General features: G+C 48.1%; 1 protein-coding gene across 4 annotated transcripts in view; it reads right to left on the bottom strand.

Moving 5' to 3' along the window:
- LOC146813450 (uncharacterized) overlaps positions 1 to 20595 on the bottom strand; it is a 130368-nt gene that overhangs the window by 55940 nt on the left and 53833 nt on the right. For 3 of the 4 annotated variants that reach the window (XM_085620208.1, XM_085620207.1, XM_085620209.1), the window contains 2 exons: positions 5553 to 5663; positions 4380 to 4490 (listed from right to left, as the gene is read on the bottom strand). In XM_085620208.1, coding sequence (XP_085476334.1) covers positions 4380 to 4490; positions 5553 to 5663 — 222 coding nt within the window. Of the gene's footprint in view, positions 1 to 2327; positions 2940 to 4379; positions 4491 to 5552; positions 5664 to 20595 lie in introns of those variants that run through there. The other variant, XM_085620210.1, reaches the window with a different exon arrangement.

Here is a 20595-nt window from a genome sequence, read left to right as displayed (position 1 = left end):
TAAACACTATACAAGCAGCATAATAAAAACAAACAAACACCCTTATGCATCAAGCCAAAATCCAGTCGGTAAAATACCGATTCGGTAATAGCTCCCGGTATTGTGTGAAAAATACCCAATCCATCAACCCAAAACCCGAGCAAATAACGAATCGCTAAATAAATAACCTCGAACATACCGAATCGCTAATACCCAAAATGCTAATTTACCGAATCGCTAAATACCGAATTCGCAATTACCGAAATCACTATTAGCTCCCGGAAATTGCCAATAGCAAATAACGAATCGCACCCCAATGCAACAAAACTCGCTAATAACGAAAATCCCAAAAATCGCTATTTTGCCAGAGCTAAATAAGGGGAATCAAAACCTGGAGGTAAAGTCACCAAAAAAAAAAAACAAAAAAAAAAAAAAAAACTTCCTACATGTGCAAATGATTGAGGCAATCACTAAACCCTCAAATGTGGCCCAGGAGACCCTGTTGGCTCCCACAAAATGGCTGCCCTCTACGTGCTTGCAAGGAGGATGCGGATCAATGCAGCAGGACAGCGCAGGAGAAGGGTCCAGGAGCGAGTGTTCAGACTGCGCATAACCCTGCTCGGCCAGAATGAGGACGAGGTGTACCAGAAGTATCGCCTCAATCGCGCTATGATCATGCGCCTGATTGCAGACCTGGAACCATTACTGCAGCACCAGACACACAGGACAAATGCTATCCCTGCGCACGTTCAGGTCCTATGCAGCCTGCACCTACTGGCCTCAGGGAGTTTCCAGGGGGTAATTGCGGTTGCCGGAGGTGTTTCACAAAGCGCACTGTCACGCTTCTTCAAAAAATTCCTAGATGCCATGCTGACAATGCTCCACACACACATCAGCTTCCCCACAACCCCACAGCAGTTGGACCGCACCAAACAGGCATTCTACCAGGTGGCACAATTTCCACATGTGATTGGATGCATCGACTGCACGCATATCCCCATATGTCCTCCGTCAGCAAATGAGTACCTTTTCAGGAACCGCAAGTCATACCACTCGATCAACGTGCAGGTTGTGTGCGATGCCAACAACATCATAACGGACCTAGTGGCACAATTCCCAGGGAGCACACACGACTCATACATCTTCCGCAACAGTGGAATGCACAGGCGACTACTCAATGGAGAATTTGGAGAGGGACTCCTGTTAGGTACGTAGAACTACGCTTCCCCACACCAACACCACACATGTATGTACATCACCAATGCTAAGTCTATGCTTCTATCTTCTAGGTGACAGTGCTTACGCCCTGCGGGAATACATACTCACCCCATACCTAAATCCAGCAACCCCGCAGGAACATCGCTACAACGCTGCACACATCAGCACGAGGAATGTGATAGAGCGGACTTTTGGGATTCTCAAGAGCCGCTTCCGTATCCTCCACAAGACTGGCGGCGCCATGCTATACCAACCAGACACATGCTGTCGAATAATTGCTGTATGTGCAATGCTGCACAACATTGCCACCAGAAGGGGGATACCCATGGAGGTGGACAGGGATGACGACCCCCAGGCTGACCAACCACCCGCCCAACGACGACCGGCACACATCCCAAACACAGCAGAGGGCCATAGGAGGCGGACAGACATAATGCAAAATCATTTTTGACCCTGGGTAAAATGAGACATTACAAGTTGGTGTTGGGTGCAACTGTTTAATGCACAGTAGCACTGAGGATTGTGCAACAGAACTAGCATTGTGAATCATGCTCCGATTGCATAAATGTAAATAAAATGTTCCTTAAAGTCAGGCCTGTGCAAACACAATAATTGGATGGCCATGGTTGCTCCACCATGGACCTGCAGCATGTCCAAATTTCTAGTGGCGCTTGCCACGTACACCAAGCCTCCGCTCAGGTGCATCCAAAGCCTCACCACGGCCTGTCCCCGTGGAGGCACGCGAACTTCGGCGCCTGGTGCTGGCCTCTGCCAGTGACACGCTGCTGACACTGGAGGCAGCCTCACTGGTGTCATCCCCTCCCAATGCTGCAGCACTGCATGTGCTGCTCTGAAGTTGTTCCACAGCAGTGGTGATGTGTCCCAGTGACTTGGCCACATCACCGCAGAAGTGCCCAAGGTCCACCTGCAGGGAGACTGTGCGGCGTGCCAACACAGCGGTGCAGTTGCTGTGCCGTTGTATGGCCTTGGTAGCGGCGGCAGAACGCAACATTAGCTGCCGGTTACTCCTCCTCTGGGACTCATGGCCCTCCCTGATGGCACGGGTGAGCTCACGTACCTCCTCCCTGAGCTGAGCATTGCCATCAGCAACCGCAGTGGTCTGGTCCCTGACCGCCGTGCCCATGTCCCTGACCGCGGAGCCCATGTCGGTGACTGCTGCAGTCATGGCGCGCATCTCCCTCGCTAGGCGCACGATATTGCAGCTGATGCTAGCCACATGTCTTCCCTGCAGGTTCTGTGTACGCAGCATCCTCTCCTCGATTGCAGAGGTTGTTGGGACGTCCTGGTCTGCTGAGGAGACGGAACTGCGACGGGCCCTGTGACGCCGTGCGTGTCTTGAGCCTCCAGGTGGTGCAGCAGGTGGTGTGGATGTGCGCTGCGTGGGTGCCAATTGCGGGGGGGGGGGGTTGCCATCTCCTGCAAGGGCGCAACTTGGTGCCTGTGCCTCTGCGGTATTGTGGCTGTACTAGCTGCAGGCTGTCTTGCTGGTGCCGTTGCTTGTGGCGCAGGTGCTGGTGCCTTGGCTTGTGGCGCAGGTGCTGGTGCCTTGGCTTGTGGCACTGGTGCTGGTGCCGTTGATTGTGGCGCTGGTGGAGGTGGTGCTGGTGGGGTGGCAGGTGTTGGCGGTGCGTGCGCATCCTGCGCAGTCTCCTGGTCTGACTCCACGGGTGTCTCAGAAATGATCAGCTGGTCGCTGTCGTCAGAGTCCCCAGGTGATGCATCTGTGTGTGAAACAGTGCATGATTAGTGGGATGATTACACCTACATAGTGTTGTACCCATTAATGTCCCTCTGTGGTCCAACAAATGAACAGTCTACAGCCATGTACGAAATATGTGGTGTGTGCTCAGAGGATTTACGCCTGTACCTGCACTCTGGGCTGACTAGACTACAACTCCCAAGATGCAGTAGTGTCATGTGTGGAGCTGTCTGTGCCAGAGCTGCAGACACAGTGAGATTGGGCTGGGGGCATGGGTATGGATTTACGCTATGCTGGGTGTGGCACAGGCATGCATCTTACCTTGGGCACTTGTGGCTGCGCCGGACGTGTCCATCTGGATCACCCCCACGACGGCTTCCCGCTCTATCGTCCCTTCCACAAGGTCCTCCAGGGCTGTGTTGGATGGTGCAGTGGTTGTTCCGCCTCCAGTCCTTCTTGCCTCCCGGAGCCTCTCAGCAATCCTCTCTTTTGCGCGCTTCCGCAGGTCATACCACCGTTTTTTAAGGTCGTCGATGCTGCGGCTAGTGACGCCAACCGCATTGACCCTCTCACGGATGCGCTGCCAGATGCGCCGCTTCTCGGTCTCAGGCACCTTGAGGGACAGCTTGCCAAAGAGGCGGTCGTGTTTGCTGGACACTCCCTCGATGAGGTACTCCAACTCCCTGTCCGAAAACTTCTTCTTGCGCTTGCGTGCAGATTCTGCGCTGGATGGCACTTCCTGCGACATGATGGTTGTGTGATGTGAATGGCAGAATCTGTGTGGCCTCACTCTGCACAGCCTGTCCTTCTTTCCAGCTCCTGTCTGCTCCTCTGTCGAGGCTATGTGGGTGGGGCAGCAGTATTTCCTGGTTGGTGATGTCATCAGCCTGTTCCCGGAGCGACGCGGCAATTTGCGATTTCGCTATTACCGATTCGGTAATAGCTAATTCGGTATTACCGAACTCGCTATTAGCCAAATCGGTATTACCGAACTCGCTATTTGCTAGTGAGGCCGTTTGCGTGCCCCGCTATTAAGGATTCGGTAAATTTAGCAATTTTTAAGGAATCGCTAAATTTCACCGAATCTGTTGATGCATGCCAATTACCGATTCCTTAATGGCGATTCCTTATTTTTCGCTATTAAGGAATCGGTATTAGTTTGGTTGATGCATATGCCCCAAAATGTACTAAATTGCTCAAAGTATCATCTAAGAAAATGTATCAGCACACTAAAGTAGTTTTCAGATGTTTTTCAATAAAATAATGTATTTGCACGTTTTACCTTTGTTGTCCAAAAAACCACAGATGATTTTAATGAAAAATAGCACCTTAAGGATCAAGAATCAATGTATGAATAATCTGCAGTAGTTTTAGTAAGTTATAGGGAAAAAGAAATATATTATGGGATGGTTTACTAAGATATTTTGGCATTGTGCTTAGAAACATAGTATGATTTACTCACCTAAATAACTGCTATTGCCTTCACTCTTTCCGTAGTCCTGGATGTCAATGGGGTAGGTCTCTCCATCTTCATTTATGCCCATCGGTACATATGGCATGGGCATTCCAGGCTCTACGGCGAAAGAAAAGCTCTTAGGGTGTGGGCTTGACAGGTGCACTGTGAACAGAGACAACTGTGAAGAGTTTGAGGCAACAGGTGTTGATGTACAGGCAGCACATGCAAACATGATTCACTGGTAAGCAAGTGGATTTTTTGAGCAGCTACGCACTGGGATGTTGTAAAGATCAATGTTTGTCAGGTGCGGGTCATCTGCCAGTGGTCAGTCTAACGCCGTCAGATAGATATTATCCATATCTCAAGTAACCACAGCAATGCATGCAGCCTTGATGCTGCAAGAGTCGACATGAAAAAAATCCAAGAAATGAAAGATAAGCTGCCTACTGCTACTTAAGATATTCAACAGTAATCAACAAGCATCATGTCTCCTGCACTACAGAGAGGAACCAAAACCCACCTCTACAAAGAAAGCATCAACACCTGGAGGTGATCCGTCTTACGATAACCAAAACTACATATGGCTAGAGCGACCACTCTACTATATGTAGCTCCTTCCTCCAAGGGCAAAACATAACATACATACGTACATACATATGTGGCCAGTGAGTACACACCACTTCTCAAAACCCTAAAACAACAGACCCTAATCCAATAGGAAAAAACCCAAACAAAATGCGGGACACTTCAACATTGGGGATGAATGCAGTGAAGCTATAGGTGCAAAACAACCTAGTGCTGGTAGAAGAAAACGTTCAAGCTGGAAGATCCAAATCGTGTCCAGCCCAAACATTTGTTACACTTCGCAAACAGACTGAAGGGTGCTCGATTGGGAGCCACATACGAGGAGACCTATTCCTGAAGCAGACAGGTAATCTCCCCTCTTAAGAAACATACAAACTAGTTTCATCGACATGCAACTCTTTTTAATGCTGTGATCATTATGGTTTGTAATGATCACAGTCATAATTGTCTGAACAACACAACTCCCAGGCGCTAATTTTGGGACCTGAGAATAGGGATAAAGTGGTGGTTACAATGAAAGGAAATCAGGGGTCATGATACATACTTACTATTAGCAATAAATGAGGACGGCATGACTTGGCAAGATTTACTCACCGACAGAACTAGAAACACCTTCTCCTCCTCCATAGTCCTGGGTCTCAATGGCATAAGACTCCTCGTTGTCTGCAACACTGACTGATGCAGCTGACCTGGTAACTTCAAGGCCTGGTAAGAAAATATATAGATGTTTTGAATACTCACTTTTGTTTCTTCCCTTGCTGTATTGCTATAAGAAGAATCTAAGCACAACCTTACTGAATCACGTTGCCGTTAATGTGATAACCCACTGTGTGCGAGAAAGAATCTTCCAAACATCATCTCTCAGCTTATAAAGAAAGCAGGTAACCATGGAGTCGGAACTGAACTATAAAATAACACCTGCATTTGTAAAGCAAACTTTAACCCCCGGAATATCCTGGCACAGCTATGTAAGTGTCCTCACAAGGGTGAACTGCACTGCACACATCAGCCACTCATTCCATAGTGAAGATTCAGTATACAGATCGAGGCCTGGTCTTTTGAGCCAGCCAATACTATGCCCTCTTCTCCAACCTGCCACTACCCATGCCCCTACACATACACTTGTTGTCACCCATCCCACTTTCTCTGCACACTGAGAAGAGACATGAAAAAGAAATAAAGTGTCAGGTCAACATTCAGCAGCTGAGTCACAGACAGTCCATTATGCCGTAGGAGAACAAGCATTTGCAATGCAATAGGTATCGCCTTTACGCAAGTTTGAATTACTGGCATTGTAAATGACAATGCCTTTTATTTACGTTTTGGTTTTTAAAAAATACATAAAAGTCATTGTCATTTACAATGCCAATCAAAATTGGAGCTCACACGTTGTCATATTAAGGCTATAAAACTGAATTATTGTTTTCTTTTTGCATAACGGCATTTGGTCATAAAACAATAATTAAGGATTACAATTGAGTCGAATGAAATGCCCCAGTCGTGCCTCTTCACAGTCGCATCACTCATTTAGATATTTGGCTTCAACAAATATTGCACCAACCGTCACTGCCTGGAGACTGCCGGGCTGAAAGGATTCCGAGCCTTTTAGCGGGAGGGCGGAGTCATGGTAATGTACACAACAATCCCTACCTCTTGGGAGGCTATGCCCGCGAGATAAGCCTCGACAGAAACAGGATCCAGCTGTGTCCCAAAACCAAACAGTTTGGCCTTCCCTCAACCCAAGAGCACAGGGGCGCAACTCTGCTCACTAGGCCGAGCACAGATACCAAACTATGTTTGTAACAAGACAAACCAGGAGAGTGCATAATCGTAAACCGACTTGTTGAATGACAAAGTTGTGGAAACTATAAAAAACGATCCCATGAGTGCATATAAGCGCAGCTGCAGCAGCGAATGTGGTGCCTGCAGTAAGAGAAATTAATTAAAGAAAATAGTGCTTACAGACTAAATAAAATGTACTGTGTAACAACCAAAGTAAAAGGGCCAGTCCTCATGGGAGGTTACAAATGAAGGCAAGGCGGTACTAAGGAGGGACAAACAAGCCTATTTATGAATCAGAAGCCAGCATTTACTAAGCACAATGACACAAGCCAAAGAAAAAAATGGGCGGAGAGTGGCCCAGGCTCGACCTAAAAAAAAAAGGGGCAAAACCAATAACATGCAGCTCTCTAGAGACTCTTGTTATTTGATAAACCTTAGATGGTATACTGTCACCAGTCTGGGAGTAACCCTGCTGGTAATCATTTATTGCAAGGGGGTACGCATAAAATGAGTCGGTGAGTAGATTTCCCACAGTATCTATCAGAAGGAATATGCTACTTACCAGTATGCATCTGTTCTTGGCATGTAGAGCTGCAGATCTATACACTTGTGCATAGATCGCCATCTGGTGTTGGGCCCGGATGTTTGCAGTTTGTTTTTCCTCTTGGAAAGTCTTTGGAAGTCACAAGGTCGGTGACTCCTCTTTTGGATCGTATTGCGCATGGGCTTCGGCTCCATCCTCAGATTGCTTTTCGCCAGCAGGGAAAGATGGAGCGTAGTAATAACAGTGAAGATGCCCATGTGAGTGCTATCTAAATAAGATAAACTGGGACAGATACAGGTAGCCGGGGAGGCGGGTAGGCGTGTGAAGATCTGCAGCTCTACATGCCAAGAACAGATGCATACTGGTAAGTAGCATATTCCGTTCGAGGCATATGTGCTGCAGATTACACACTTGTGCATAGATTATATAGCAGTACCCACCGTTAGCGGCGACCACCCGTATCTGTTGCAGTGGTTTGAAATAATGTTTTGAGTACAGCCTGGCCCACACTAGCTTGTTGCTTAGTTTGCACATCTACACAATAGTGTTTGGTGAAAGTGTGCGGTGTTGACCATGTGGCTGCTTTGCAGATATCATCTAATGGGATGTTCCCTAAGAATGCAATGGAAGCCCCAATTTTTAGTGTAGAATGGGCTTTCGGGGGAATGGATAGCGTTCGCTTTGCTTTATGGTAGCAGATTTGAATGCATTTTACAATCCACCTAGCTATCCCCGATTTTGAGATGGGGTTGCCTTTGTGCGGTGGAGAGAAAGAAACAAACAGTTGTTTGGTCTTACGGAAAGGTTGTGTTCTTTGAATGTAGTAGGGTAAGGCTCGTTTGACATCCAGTGTGTGAAGAGCCCTTTCTGCAACGGTCTGTGGTTGCGAGAAAAATACTGGTAGTTCTACTGTTTGGTTTAGGTGAAAGGGAGAAATGACTTTAGGGAGGAATTTTGGGTTGGTACGGAGAACAACCTTGTTGTGGTGCATTTGGAGAAAGGGTTCTTGAATGGTAAGTGCTTGTATCTCACTGACCCTTCTAAGGGAAGTGATGGCGACAAGAAAAGCGCTTTTCCATGTTAGGAATTGTAGTTCGCATTTGTGCAGAGGTTCGAAGGGAGGCCCCATTAGCCTTGTGAGAACGATATTTAAGTTCCACACAGGTGCGGGTGGCACTCTGGGGGGAATTATTCTTTTAAGGCCTTCCATGAAGGCTTTGATGGAAGGCACTCTAAAGAGTGATAGATGTTGCCTGTTTTGTAGGTAAGCTGCAATAGCTGCGAGGTGTAGCCAAATGGACGTGTAGGCTAGATTGCACCTTTGTAGGTGGAGTAAGTAGCCTATGATGTGTTGAATGGACACATCCAGTGGATTAATGGTGTTGTTATGGCAATAAACAACAAAACGTTTCCACTTAGCGGCGTAGCACGCTCTAGTGGTAGGTCTTCTAGCTTCTCTGATGACGTTCATACAGTCAGGGGGAAGATTTAGGTACCCGAATTCTAGGATTTCAGGAGCCAGATCGCAAGGTTGAGCTGCGCTGGTTCTTGGTTAAGAGGTGTGGAGAGAGGTGTCGTTTTTGGTGCGGTACTACAGATAGTTCCAGCAGTGTGGTATACCACGGTTGTCTGGCCCACGTTGGAGCTACTAGGATTAGTGTGAGGGAGTGTTGTTGTAGTTTGCGCATCACTAGTGGAATGAGTGGGAGAGGCGGAAAAGCGTACGCAAATCTGCCTGACCAGTTCATCCATATCGCATTTCCTTTGGACAATGGGTGTGGGTATCTGGCGGCGAAGCTTGGGCATTTGGCGTTTTCGTGGGTGGCAAAGAGGTCTATTTGTGGATGCCCCCACATTTGAAAGTACGGGTGAAGAACTTGCGGGTGAAGCTCCCACTCATGGATCTGTTGTGTCTGCCTGCTGAGCAGATCTGCCACTGTGTTTTGGACTCCTGGGACATGCTGAGCTAGGAGAAAGATTTTCTGGGGTATTGCCCATCTCCATATGCTCTGTGCTAGGTGAGAGAGCTGTGGAGAGTGTGTGCCGCCTTGTTTTTAAATATAATACATGGCTGTCATGTTGTCTGTTCGGATCAGGACTGCCTTGCCTGAAATTTGAGTTGGAAAAGATTTTAGGGCTAAGAAGATTGCTAGTAACTCCAGATGGTTGATACGGAGTAACTTTTGTTGAGGTGTCCACTTGCCCTATGTGGTGAGATGTAGTAGATGAGCTCCCCAGCCGGAGAGCGATGCGTCTGTTGTTAGTACTATTTGAGGAACCGGGTCCAGGAACGGTCGACCTTTGGAAAGGTTTGTGGTGTTCCACCACTGCAGAGAGCGATGGGTGCGACCGTCTACCAACACCAGATCTGTTAATTGACCCTGGGCCTGGTTCCATTGGCGCGCTAAGCACTCTTGGAGAGGACGCATCTGGAGTCTTGCGTGAGGCACTATGAAAATGCAAGAGGTCATCATCCCTATTAGTTGCATAAACACTGGAGCTGGAAGGGAGTGTTGTGCTATGAATTTTGTGCGTAGAGCTTGAATGCTTGCAATCCTGGCAGGATTGGGGTAGGCTAGTGCTCTTGAGGTGTCTATGGTGGCACCAAGGTATTGTTTTATGTGGGATGGTTGGAGATGGGACTTCTGGTGGTTTACTGTGAAGCCCAGCTGTAGGAGTAGTTGAATGGTGGTAGACGTGTGTTGTACACACTGATTGTATGACCTGGCTTTTATCAGCCAGTCGTCTAAGTATGGGAAGACATGGATGTATTGTCTTCGCAAATGTGCTGCCACCACTGCTAGGCACTTGGTATATACCCTTGGCGCTGTTGTGACTTTGAATTGGAAGTGTTGTCCGTCCACTACAAATCTGAGGTACTTCCGGTGAGCTTTGTGCACTGGAATGTGGAAATAAGCGTCTTTTAGGTCTAAGGTGGTCAAAAAGTTGTTTTGGGAGAGGAGCGGAAGTACGTGCTGAAGAGTTACCATATGAAAATGGTCTGAGTGTATGTATGTGTTTAGGGGCCGAAGATCTAGGATGGGCCGCAGAGTCTCGTCCCTTTTTGGTATGAGAAAATATAGGGAGTAGACTCCCATGTTTTGTTGGTTGGTAGGAACGGGTTCTATTGCCTGTTTCTGTAGGAGGGTGATTACCTCCTGCTTTAGGAATATTAAATGTTCTTGTGACATTGGGCGCTGCCTGGGTGGAATTTTTTTTTGGGGGGGGGGTAGATATTAGTTCTAGGCAGTAGCCTGACTGAATTATTAGTGTTACCCATTTGTCTGAGGTGATGGTAGCCCAGACAGGAAGGAAATGTTGGAGTCTGCCCCTGACTGGAGTGGAATGGTCTGGGGGGAGCGGGGGGAAGTCATTGGGTAGGCGTTGTGGCAGAGCGGGCGTTGTTTGTTTTGCCTCTGCCTGTATTATTGTTACCCCTATAGCCGCCTCTTTGATAACCCTCGTGAAGGTGGACTGAGTAGGGGATTTGTATGAAGTGGACGCAGTGTCTGAGGAGTAGCCTCTTGATGTACTTCGAAAGGAAGAGCGGCGAAAGGAGCGTCTAGGAGGTTGTGACTGTAAGACTCCCATGGACTTCGCCGTATCCTTCTTCATTTTTTCTAGGGCCTCATCCACTTTTGGGCCAAATAGATGTTCATGGTCAAAGGGATGGTTCAGGATGGAGGCTTGTACCTGCGGTTTAAACCCTGATATTCTTAGCCAAGCATGGCGACGGAGGAGGACGCTGGTATTGATGGCCCTGGAGGCTGTGTCTGCTGCATCTAGGGCACAGTGTATAGAGGTGTTAGTAATAGTTTTACCCTCTTGAATTAGTTTGTTGGCCCTAGCGTTATATTTTTCAGGGAGGTGGTGCCTTATGCTCTCTAACTCGTCATAATGTGCCCTGTCATATCTGGCCAATAGCGCTTTAGTATTGGCGATACGCCACATATAGGCTGCTTGTGACGCAGTGCGCTTTCCTGATGCGTCCAGTAGCTTTGACTCTTTGTCAGGTGGTGGTGCTTCGCCTGACGCCTGGGAATTTGCCCTTTTACGTGCAGTGGATACCACTAGAGAATCTAGTGGCTGGTCCTCTGATGTAGGAGGGATCTGTGGGGGCAGCTTTGTATTTTTTCTCGATGCGCGGGTTAATGACCCTGGCCCTAACTGGGTACTTAAAAACCTCTGGCGCATGCTTTACCACTCCTTTAAGCATAGGTAATATGGAGGTAGACCTATGTGTGGTGTCGAATGTGTTGAGGAGGAAATCTTCCTCCACGGGGTCGGTATGCAAAGTCTACCCCGTGATAGTGTGCTGCCCTTTGCAGTAGGTGGTGGAACCCCAATGAGTCTTCTGGTGGAGATGGTCTGGAGGGGTAAAGATCATCTTGTGGAACATTGGGGATATTAGGGATATTGTAGTCGTCCCATGGGTCTGGGGATCCTGTAGGGGTCGGGTCCCCTGTGGGTAGGTCCTGGGGGACATCCCCTATGTCATCATATGGGTCCCCGTGATCATCATCGTGTGGAGAGGGGGTGGGAGAACGATGAGGTTGGGGTGGAGAAGGCGGAGGAGGTGGACGAGGTGGGGAAGGTATTCTGAACGAAGAGGTAGCAGAGTCCTTCCTCTTTGGAGGCGGAGGTGGAGCAGGCTTCTCCAAATGTCTCTTTTTGGAAGAAAGTGTCAAATGTCCAGTTTTTGGATCCTTGGTGAGTGTTTTTTGCAAGGGATCCGGTGTAAATAAGTCCGGTGAGGCTGGTCGGTCCGTTGGCGCCGGAGGCGTCGGGGCCGTTGGCTTTTTAGGCTTTTCTGTGCCGGTTCGGTGTTTGGAACCTGGTTTGGGAACCTCCGGACGCTTGGTCGGCGCTGAGATGGGTTTCAGCCTCGAAGTGTCGGTGCCGGTGGCCTTGTGTGCTTTGGTCGGCACCGAAGGTGGTGTCGGTGCCGAAGAGCTGGGTTTCGACCCCGAGTGCTTCGGTGCGGGGCTCGGTGTCGATATGGAGGTCGGCTTGCTTGCTTGGCTTCTTTACCGGGCCCGAAGGTGCGGTGTTGGAAGCAGTGTCCTTGGTCTTGCCTAGGCCCGGAGGCGAAGGTGTGACCGGAGCCTTTTTTGGTGCTGGCAGGGGTGTGGGGGGGGGGGATCAGTACTCACGACCCTCTGCGCCGGGGTGATGTCCTCCACATCTGAGTCGTCGGCTTCGGAAGCGCTGACGAGGCCCTCTTCGGTGTAACGCTCTGGAGCATCGATGCCTTCTCCGAAGATGTCGTCCGGAATCGTCGTCAAGGAGTGCGCCATAGTTCTTCTGGCTCTTCGGTCCCAAATAGTCTTTTTGGACCAGAAGGACTTACACGCCGGACAGTCTCGAGCCTCGTGTTCAGGGGAGAGGCAGAGATTGCATACCTCGTGTAGATCGGTGTGGGGAAATTTGGACCCACATCGGGGGCACTTTTTAAATGGAGTCCTTTCCATTAGCCAGGATCGAAGCTTGGAGAGGCCCGATGGCCACCGTCGACGACTGGAACCGAAGGTCTGTGCTGATGAGAAGGCGCGTCGAGTAGGGGAGATCGCGATCAAAACAATACCGCGGTTTGGGGTGAGGATTGCGCGTCGATCGTCGAACTGGAAGCTGCTCGGAACCGGAGCGCGAAGATTACATCCGAGCCCGATGGCGGAAAAAAACAATCTAAGGATGGAGCCGAAGCCCATGCGCAATACGATCCAAAGGAGGAGTCACCGACCTCATGACTTCCAAAGACTTTCCAAGAGGAAAAACAAACTGCAAACATCCGGGCCCAACACCAGATGGCGATCTATGCACAAGTGTGTAATCTGCAGCTCATATGCCTCGAACATATGTTATTCCTAGAAGAAGAAAATGATCAACAGAAGGATAAGTTATTTACCTGTTTTCCTTCAAAGGAATATTTATTGTGGACTATTCCTGCTGATGTACGGGATGCCAGAGCAATTTAAAAAAAATAAATAAACAAGTATGTGAAGACTAATAAATGAAACACGTTAGGAGTCCTACTCAAGACTGCTTTGGTAGAATTGTTTCTTTATTATTTAAAAATATCCATTTGAGACTAACAAGGTCACTAACAAAAAAAAGAATTGAAAAAAATTATCTCTCACAAACCTTTTTGGAAAGAAAATGAAAAAGAAACGGAGGGAGGTGTCGCTGCTGCAGCTTTGGATGGGTGAACAGGACAGTACTTGAGACACCAGCACCATCAGTGTTCCTTGCAGTGACAGTTCAGTTCTTTCACACAGGACCTCAGAATACTCTATTGAATTCACATTATTTTTTTACAGCACATTTTACTGCTTTTATGTACCAAACAACAACCACAGTTGCCATGTTCCATCCAATATTACAAGTGAATTTAGCCATTACAACATTTCCCCAAAGCCAGTAGAGCGTTGTGTCCCCCAAGATCCCAGAACCAGGAGGCCCAGGAGCCGCTACCCCATCAGTCCATGGTAGTCCTGCCATTTCTTCAGCACCTTTTGACATTTCTTGGGATATCCTCTTGCCTCGTATATGGTTTACACAAGTTTGCCACACCAATCCAGGCACTTCCTCCACGCCTCAAGGGGAGGTGCTGTTGTGGATGTCCAGTGATGGGCGATGTCTCTTTTAGCAATCACTGTACACAGTCCAACCATTACTCTATCTCCTCTAGACCCGCCCATGTCCTCCATGATACCCAGCAAAGCGATCCGAGGCTGTGGTTCAATGGGGAACCTATGACTGCAGAGAGTCTCCAAAAGAGCCCCCCAGTAGGTTTGTGTACCGGAGAAGAACATACTGCGTGAAAGAAGTCCCCTTGTGGGTCCTGACATCTAGGTCAAGTAGGTAAGCTGCGAATGCCTGCCTGCCACCTGCTTAAGAGTGTCATATACGCCTGGTGCAGATACTTGAACTGCACCAACCGAAGCCAGGCTGAATTCATATTGACCTTAATGTTACCACCCGAGAGACCTAGTGTGGCATTGTCACTATAATAAACACAGCATTTTTCCTTCTCCTTTGTGTTGAATTTCGACACTCATGAAGCACTGAACAGACTAGCCTGCCCAACCCTTATAAAGCAATAAAGAAAACATTTGGATGATCCACCAATTAAGGAGAACTTATTTAAAGAGATTCCATAAGGATGCGTAACCAACCTTCTGTACCGATTTTGGATGCTGAATCAAGGCAGTTGTGCCTACTGAAAGCAGGGACAGATCTCCTAATGGTCATCTTGCAAATGTCATAACACGAGAGACATCAAGACACTATCAACCAAGAAACAGATTATATACACCTGTGTAAATCCATATAAAGGGCCCGTAGTCAACAAATAGTTGGCTGGATTTTCTAAGATTTTTGTTTCTAGCTCGATAGAAATGCAAAACTCTTCTTACATGTAAGATGTGGGAGAAACGTATGCTGGAAATGAAGGTTTTTGGAAGATGGAATGTAAACGTACACATTGATTTATGTGGCAATCAGAAACAACTTCAGGCAAGGACAGTGATGGGAAAGCGTTCTATTTTACAGTGCCGTTGTGTGATATCACACTCTCAGATCGGTCTTGAGTCCAGTGTGGCTTCTTTCCAAAACCTTGGCTCAACCCTGGGTAGCTCTGGCTTTCAGCAGAAACCCAACACCAATTTATAAAAATAGGTCTTATTTTTATGAATTTTTACATACCAAATGAACAAAATCCACCGGAGGGTTCCGGAGATATAAACTATTGAGGAAATAATAAATCACTGCTTTTCATTCATATTGCAAACAAGCATTGGCGACTACCGTGGTGAGCGTTTGGTTTAAAAACTTTAGTTGTAAACTAGTAGTCCGGCGTACTTTGGGTGACCAACTCCAGCAGGAAGCGAATCTCAGGGGCCAATGAGGCTAACAGGACAGTTACCTTCCAGTCAAGGCAGTCTCTAATCCAGTTCCCAGTTCTATGGGCACACCGCCATAAACTTCATTGGAGTTGTCCTGATGCAAGGGATACAGGATGCTGAAGGTCCTATGGGTGAACCGCCATAAACGTCATTGGAGTTGTCCTGATGCAAGGGATACAGGATGCTGAAGGTCCTATGGGTGAACCGCCATAAACTTCATTGGAGTTGTCCTGATGCAAGGGATACAGGATGCTGATGCAGTGACAGGGGTCTTCCTGGGGCTACTCCTCGGTCCACAGTCACAGTGGGGTGACTTTGACCACAGGGGTCGATGTCCAGTCTTTGGTGCAGCCTCTGTTTGCCAGGTCCAGTAAACAGCTGGGCAGTCCTTCAGTCTCGACGTGGTCTGGGGGCCACTTCTATATCCAGAACTTGCCCTTGGGGGTGGGGTAACTACTAGCCAATGGGCTTTCAGGTTCCCCTCCCACCAGAAGATGACTTCATGAAAAGTGTGGCATCTCGCTAACCCAAAGTGCTCTATTAGTGGCAGTGTGGTCGAGCAGCCTAAGGCCTAGCACAGAGTGTAAGACATTCACAGTGGCGGCTCCTCCGCTAAGGCGGAGGAGCATCGCCCCACTGCTCACGGAGCAGTGTAAAAGAAAATTATAATAACTGAAGTTATTATCATTTAATTTTTAGTATCGTCAGGTTAGGGCGGGCGGGACTTAAAGTGGAGAAGTGGTTGATGCACTCTAAAGTGCGCATGACGCTTTGGCCGGCCGTCTTGGCTCGGCCAAACCGCCATGCGCACTTTGCACGTTCTCACACAGGCTGCATTACAGCCTGAGTGGAGAACATGCCCAGACTCAGACCAATCACAATGCTGCATTGCAGCTTGTGATTGGCTATGGGGAGCCTGGGTGCTTCCTGGAAGAAGCGCAGAGGAGACACGATGTGGGAGAGACGCAGCGATTGGGGAATGTAGGAACCTGCCTCTGTACGTACTATACCAAAGTAAGGTAAGGTGAGTAATTGGTCTTGGGAGTTGGATCAAGGATGCACTCAAAGAAGACCCTCAGCGGCACTAGGGCGGCAGAGTGCTGAGGCCCTATGTTATCCAATGGGGGATAGGTGGCCTCCGGTTGGTGGCTGCTCACGGGCACGCCACTTGGATGTGGGACAAAGCTCCTAGGGTTTAGCTCTGGGCAAAGGGAGACCAAAGATAGCACACAAGGTGCATCCACAGTGGCAAAGGGGCAGCCGTGTGAAGGGTGCTGGATCGACGTCTGGAGCACTGTTGGTTTCAATGGGGAAGCTCCGGTCAGAACAAACATTGCAGGCTCGGGCACAAAGATCTTCTGGAGGCGACCACCGGTAGGAGAGGTAAGTTGGGATGTCGAGGGATGCTGAGACACGGTCGGTTGGGCCACCCAAGCCCGTGAGGCGTTGGGTGCAGGGGTGTCTTTTGGTGTCAGATTTTCCTTACCGGCTCCGGTCGCTGTTATCCTGCAGATAGGGGCTGCAGGCGTCATTGGGAAACTTGAGGTAGGTCAGGGATCACCAGATCCCAGGCCAGGATTACCAGGGATACCTCTGCTTGGTGTTAGGCCACTCGAACTCGGGCCGTGGGTGTCGGGTGCAGACTCGTGGATTTGGCCGGAGCCAGAGTCTGTTGGTGAGCAAATCCTGTGCTCACGGTAGACAATGTTTTTTTGGTGAAGGCAGGGCAGGTCTTCTGGGTTCTGGGGGGGCTGCTGACTGCAGGACGCACTGGGATTCTGCTGGAGCAGGTCAAGGTCGGGACAGGCTGGTAGGGCTGGGGCCAAGTCAGTTGGTGTCCTCCTCTTTTTCCTTCAGCACAGTTCTTCGGTCCCTCTTCTTCTCTCTGAGGAGGCAAGGTTCGGGGTAGCCCCTAAATGCTAAATTTAGGGGCGTTTCAGGTAGATACAGGTTGGGTCCAATGGGGGGTGCGCATAAGCCTCACTCTAGTTGGCTGATTCTCCCCATCTTCAAGATTGCAGGGACTGAGAGTTAGGCCTCATCTCCCCCAGCTGAGGGATGGGGTTGTCAAAGGTGGGCACATCTCTCCTCCTATCTTGATTTTCCAGCCGATTCTACCCCCCAAAGTGTGGGTCAGAACTGGTGGGGACCAGTTGCTGGGAGCAGCAAACGGCTGGGTCAGCTCACAAAGGCTGCAAGCCTTTGAAGCTTCCCTTTCGTGGACCCTGCCCATCCGAGGGAGGAGGCTTGGCACCTCTGCCCAGGATGTGCTTTGTCTCAGGACCATGAGAGCGGGAGGCTCTCAACCCAGGGGTCTAGAAACATGCCTGGGGGTGGCAGCTTAATAGCAGCCAGGACACTAGAGTTAGGTCGTTTTTCAGGTGGCATCTCTAAGATGCCCTCTGAATGCATTTTGCATTAAATCCCACACTGACATCAGTGTAGAAGTATGGGCCAGAGATAAGGGTTTCCAGGTGGGATTTGAGCAGTCAGTGCTTTGCTGCATTTTTTTTTAGAGATTAGGGGGTAATTAATTGAATTGTGTGGCATTAAAGCCTGTTGGTTTTAGTTTTATGTTCATTGCTCGAGGAGAACTAGCTAAAGAAAAATAATGTTTTATAGTTAGTGGTATTTATAACGATGCCCAGGGAGAGCTCATAGTGAGGGGGTCATGAATAAGTGATTATAGTAGCTAATGGGATGGTACAGCTAACATGAGGCAGTTATAGTAGGCATTAGAAGCAGCAACCATTCAAAGATGGGAGCCCCAAAGTGAACTATCAGACGGAGTTGACGGCTGCAGTTTCTCTTCGCTTCCAGATTCATCGTATGGAGGCCCTTATCAAGGAGGCCTAGGCAGCCACATGGTACATGTTAATTCTCTCCAAGGACCTCACATCACTTTTTGCCCTGAAGAAGTTCATTGCATATGAACGAAACGCATTGGCTGGCAATTTTCTGTATTCGGATTCTGATGAAAATAAAGGGTCTATTGAGACAACATAACCAAGACTATATGCTTTATTGAAAAACTATCTTCACTTAACGGGTGGTGCACCACTCCATGTCTTGGGCTCATCCTGTTTCTGCTTCACAGCTGGCACCCAACAACAGCAGGTGCTGGAGTAGCTTGTGCACACCCAGCTGGACTTAATGTTGAACCAAACGCAAAGGGAACACATCAGGAGAGTGCGGTCACTGCGTCCGCCGTTGCCTGTAACTGTACTCTGCTCGAGCCCCAAATTGAATTCGAGGTTCCTTGAAAGAAGGAGTCAGCCTTAGTCCCTTTTCAGTTTCCATAGGTTGTCATATGCCCTTTCAATGGAGGGGCCGTCGTCTTGAAGAACTTCCTCGAGTGGAATCGGAAAAAGAGGAGTAAAGGGCCAATGGAATGATATAGCAAGTAAGCAAGCTTAAACAAGAGGCCAATACATTAAGGATTTAGAACTAACCACCATTCCAAGATGCCCCCCTCTTTGAAATCTGGGTTCCTAGGATGCAGGAGATAATCTTAGTCCTTTTTCCATTTTTATAGAACTTCTTATGGATAGAGTCCTATATCCATTTCCCTTCCCATTCTGCCCACTTGAGGAACATCTTTGTGGAGAGCCAGGTAGAGAGGAGCAAAAGGACCCTCAAAATGGAGGACCTCCCCAAAGATCCCAGTGTGGCAAGCAATGCAATCGTAGCTCATACGGGGGCCAACAGACTCGACAAGCAGCTGCCCTCCCCACCCCAACCCCACTCCCCCAGATAGCTTCCAGCAGTGTCAGGGGTCACTACTCCCCTAGGAGAGATGAAAATCCTGGGGAGGGGAAAGGAACCCTAATCCTGAGCGGTAGGAGAGCTTGCGCAGTGCAGGGAGAAATTTGAGACATTTGAAGAAATCAGGCAGTCTACGTAGGACAAGGGAGGGGCAACTGCTAAAATGAGGGCTCTGGAGGAATCTGGACCGCCTCGGTTGAGAAAGACTCCCACCCTCATCCACTCCCTGCCATCAAGCCCGGGACGCTTCAGGTGCAGGGGTGTCCGTGGGGCAGCAGATCAACTGCGGGGAGCACTCACTGTGTTTCCCCTACGGCACCGAACATCCACTGCCGATCTGCTGATGTGCTGGCTCCTTACGGAGAGCTGGTCAGGTGGTGGGAAGAGATATTGATGCAATCTAGGGAAGTCAGCGCACTACAAAATAATGAGAAGAAAACAATTATTCGCTGCAATTCATCATTCTAAAACAGGAACTGCGTGCAAACCGGAAGAGGTAGCCACCCTGAACATACTGGAATAAGCAGATGCGCTGCATCTGTATACCGGATGCACTGCTGAGAAATAATGTATAAATGTAATCCATTAAACATACTGTTAAACAGAATTATTTGTTGATATCAACCAATGGGAAACAATGCTATTGTTCATATTAGTAATATGATCTCATTTACTTCATGAGTTTTGTTATTCTGAGAACATCACAAATAAACAAAATAGGTACAAAAAGCAGAACCAAGTGTACTGTGAAAAGTCTGTTGCAAATCAACAATTGTACTTCGTTGAATGAGCGCCTCCTCTAACTGAGGAGGATCTGAAGTCATTCTTTTTGTACGGAGTGTTTGGGAAAATGGCAGGTTACGCAGCAGCGGGGGCGGATGGAAACTTGAATACAAAAGAAGACTGTTCCTATCTGTCGGTTTAGAGAGGACTGAAGTTGTGAAAGAATTGTTTTTCTTAGTGATATGAACGTCTAAGAATGACAAACATTCTGCGCTGATATTATGTGTGAATTTAATGCGACTATTTTTATCATTCAGTTCTTTGATTTAGTTCTTCACATTCTATTATTCTTTTCACAATTGATACCCTATTGGTGTGGTGTAGGACAATGTACAGGTGCGCTATTTTCACTCTGGTCATTAACAGATGTATCTATCCAGTACTGCATCAACTTTTAGGATTTGTTGCATCACAATGCAGTCAATTGTTGCTATATGGTCTTTCCTTTTTTTCATTCCCTCTCATACAGGCCCCTGAAGAAGGGATTATGTGAAAATCCCGAAATGCATTGGGCTTCTACAACCTCAATCGTCATTGTTTAGCAACAGTACCAATGTTATATTGTTGATATTGAGAGACAATTGTTGATTTGCAACAGACTTTTCACAGTACAATTGGCTCTGTTTTTTGTACCCATTTTGTTTATTTGTGATGTTCTCAGAATAACAAAACTCATGAAGTAAATGAGATCATATTACCAATATGAACAATAGCATTGTTTCCCATTGGTTGATTTCAACAAATAATTCTGTTTAACAGTATGTTTAATGGATTACATTTATACATTATTTCTCAGCAGTGCATCCGGTATACAGATGCAGCGCATCTGCTTATTCCGGTGGGAAGAGATAGCCTGCCT

The sequence above is a fragment of the Triturus cristatus genome, chromosome 7, assembly GCF_964204655.1.
Source record: "Triturus cristatus chromosome 7, aTriCri1.1, whole genome shotgun sequence".
Lineage (NCBI taxonomy): Eukaryota > Metazoa > Chordata > Amphibia > Caudata > Salamandridae > Triturus > Triturus cristatus.
Note: the sequence above shows the minus strand (reverse complement) of the source record. Positions and strands in the feature narration are given on the sequence as shown.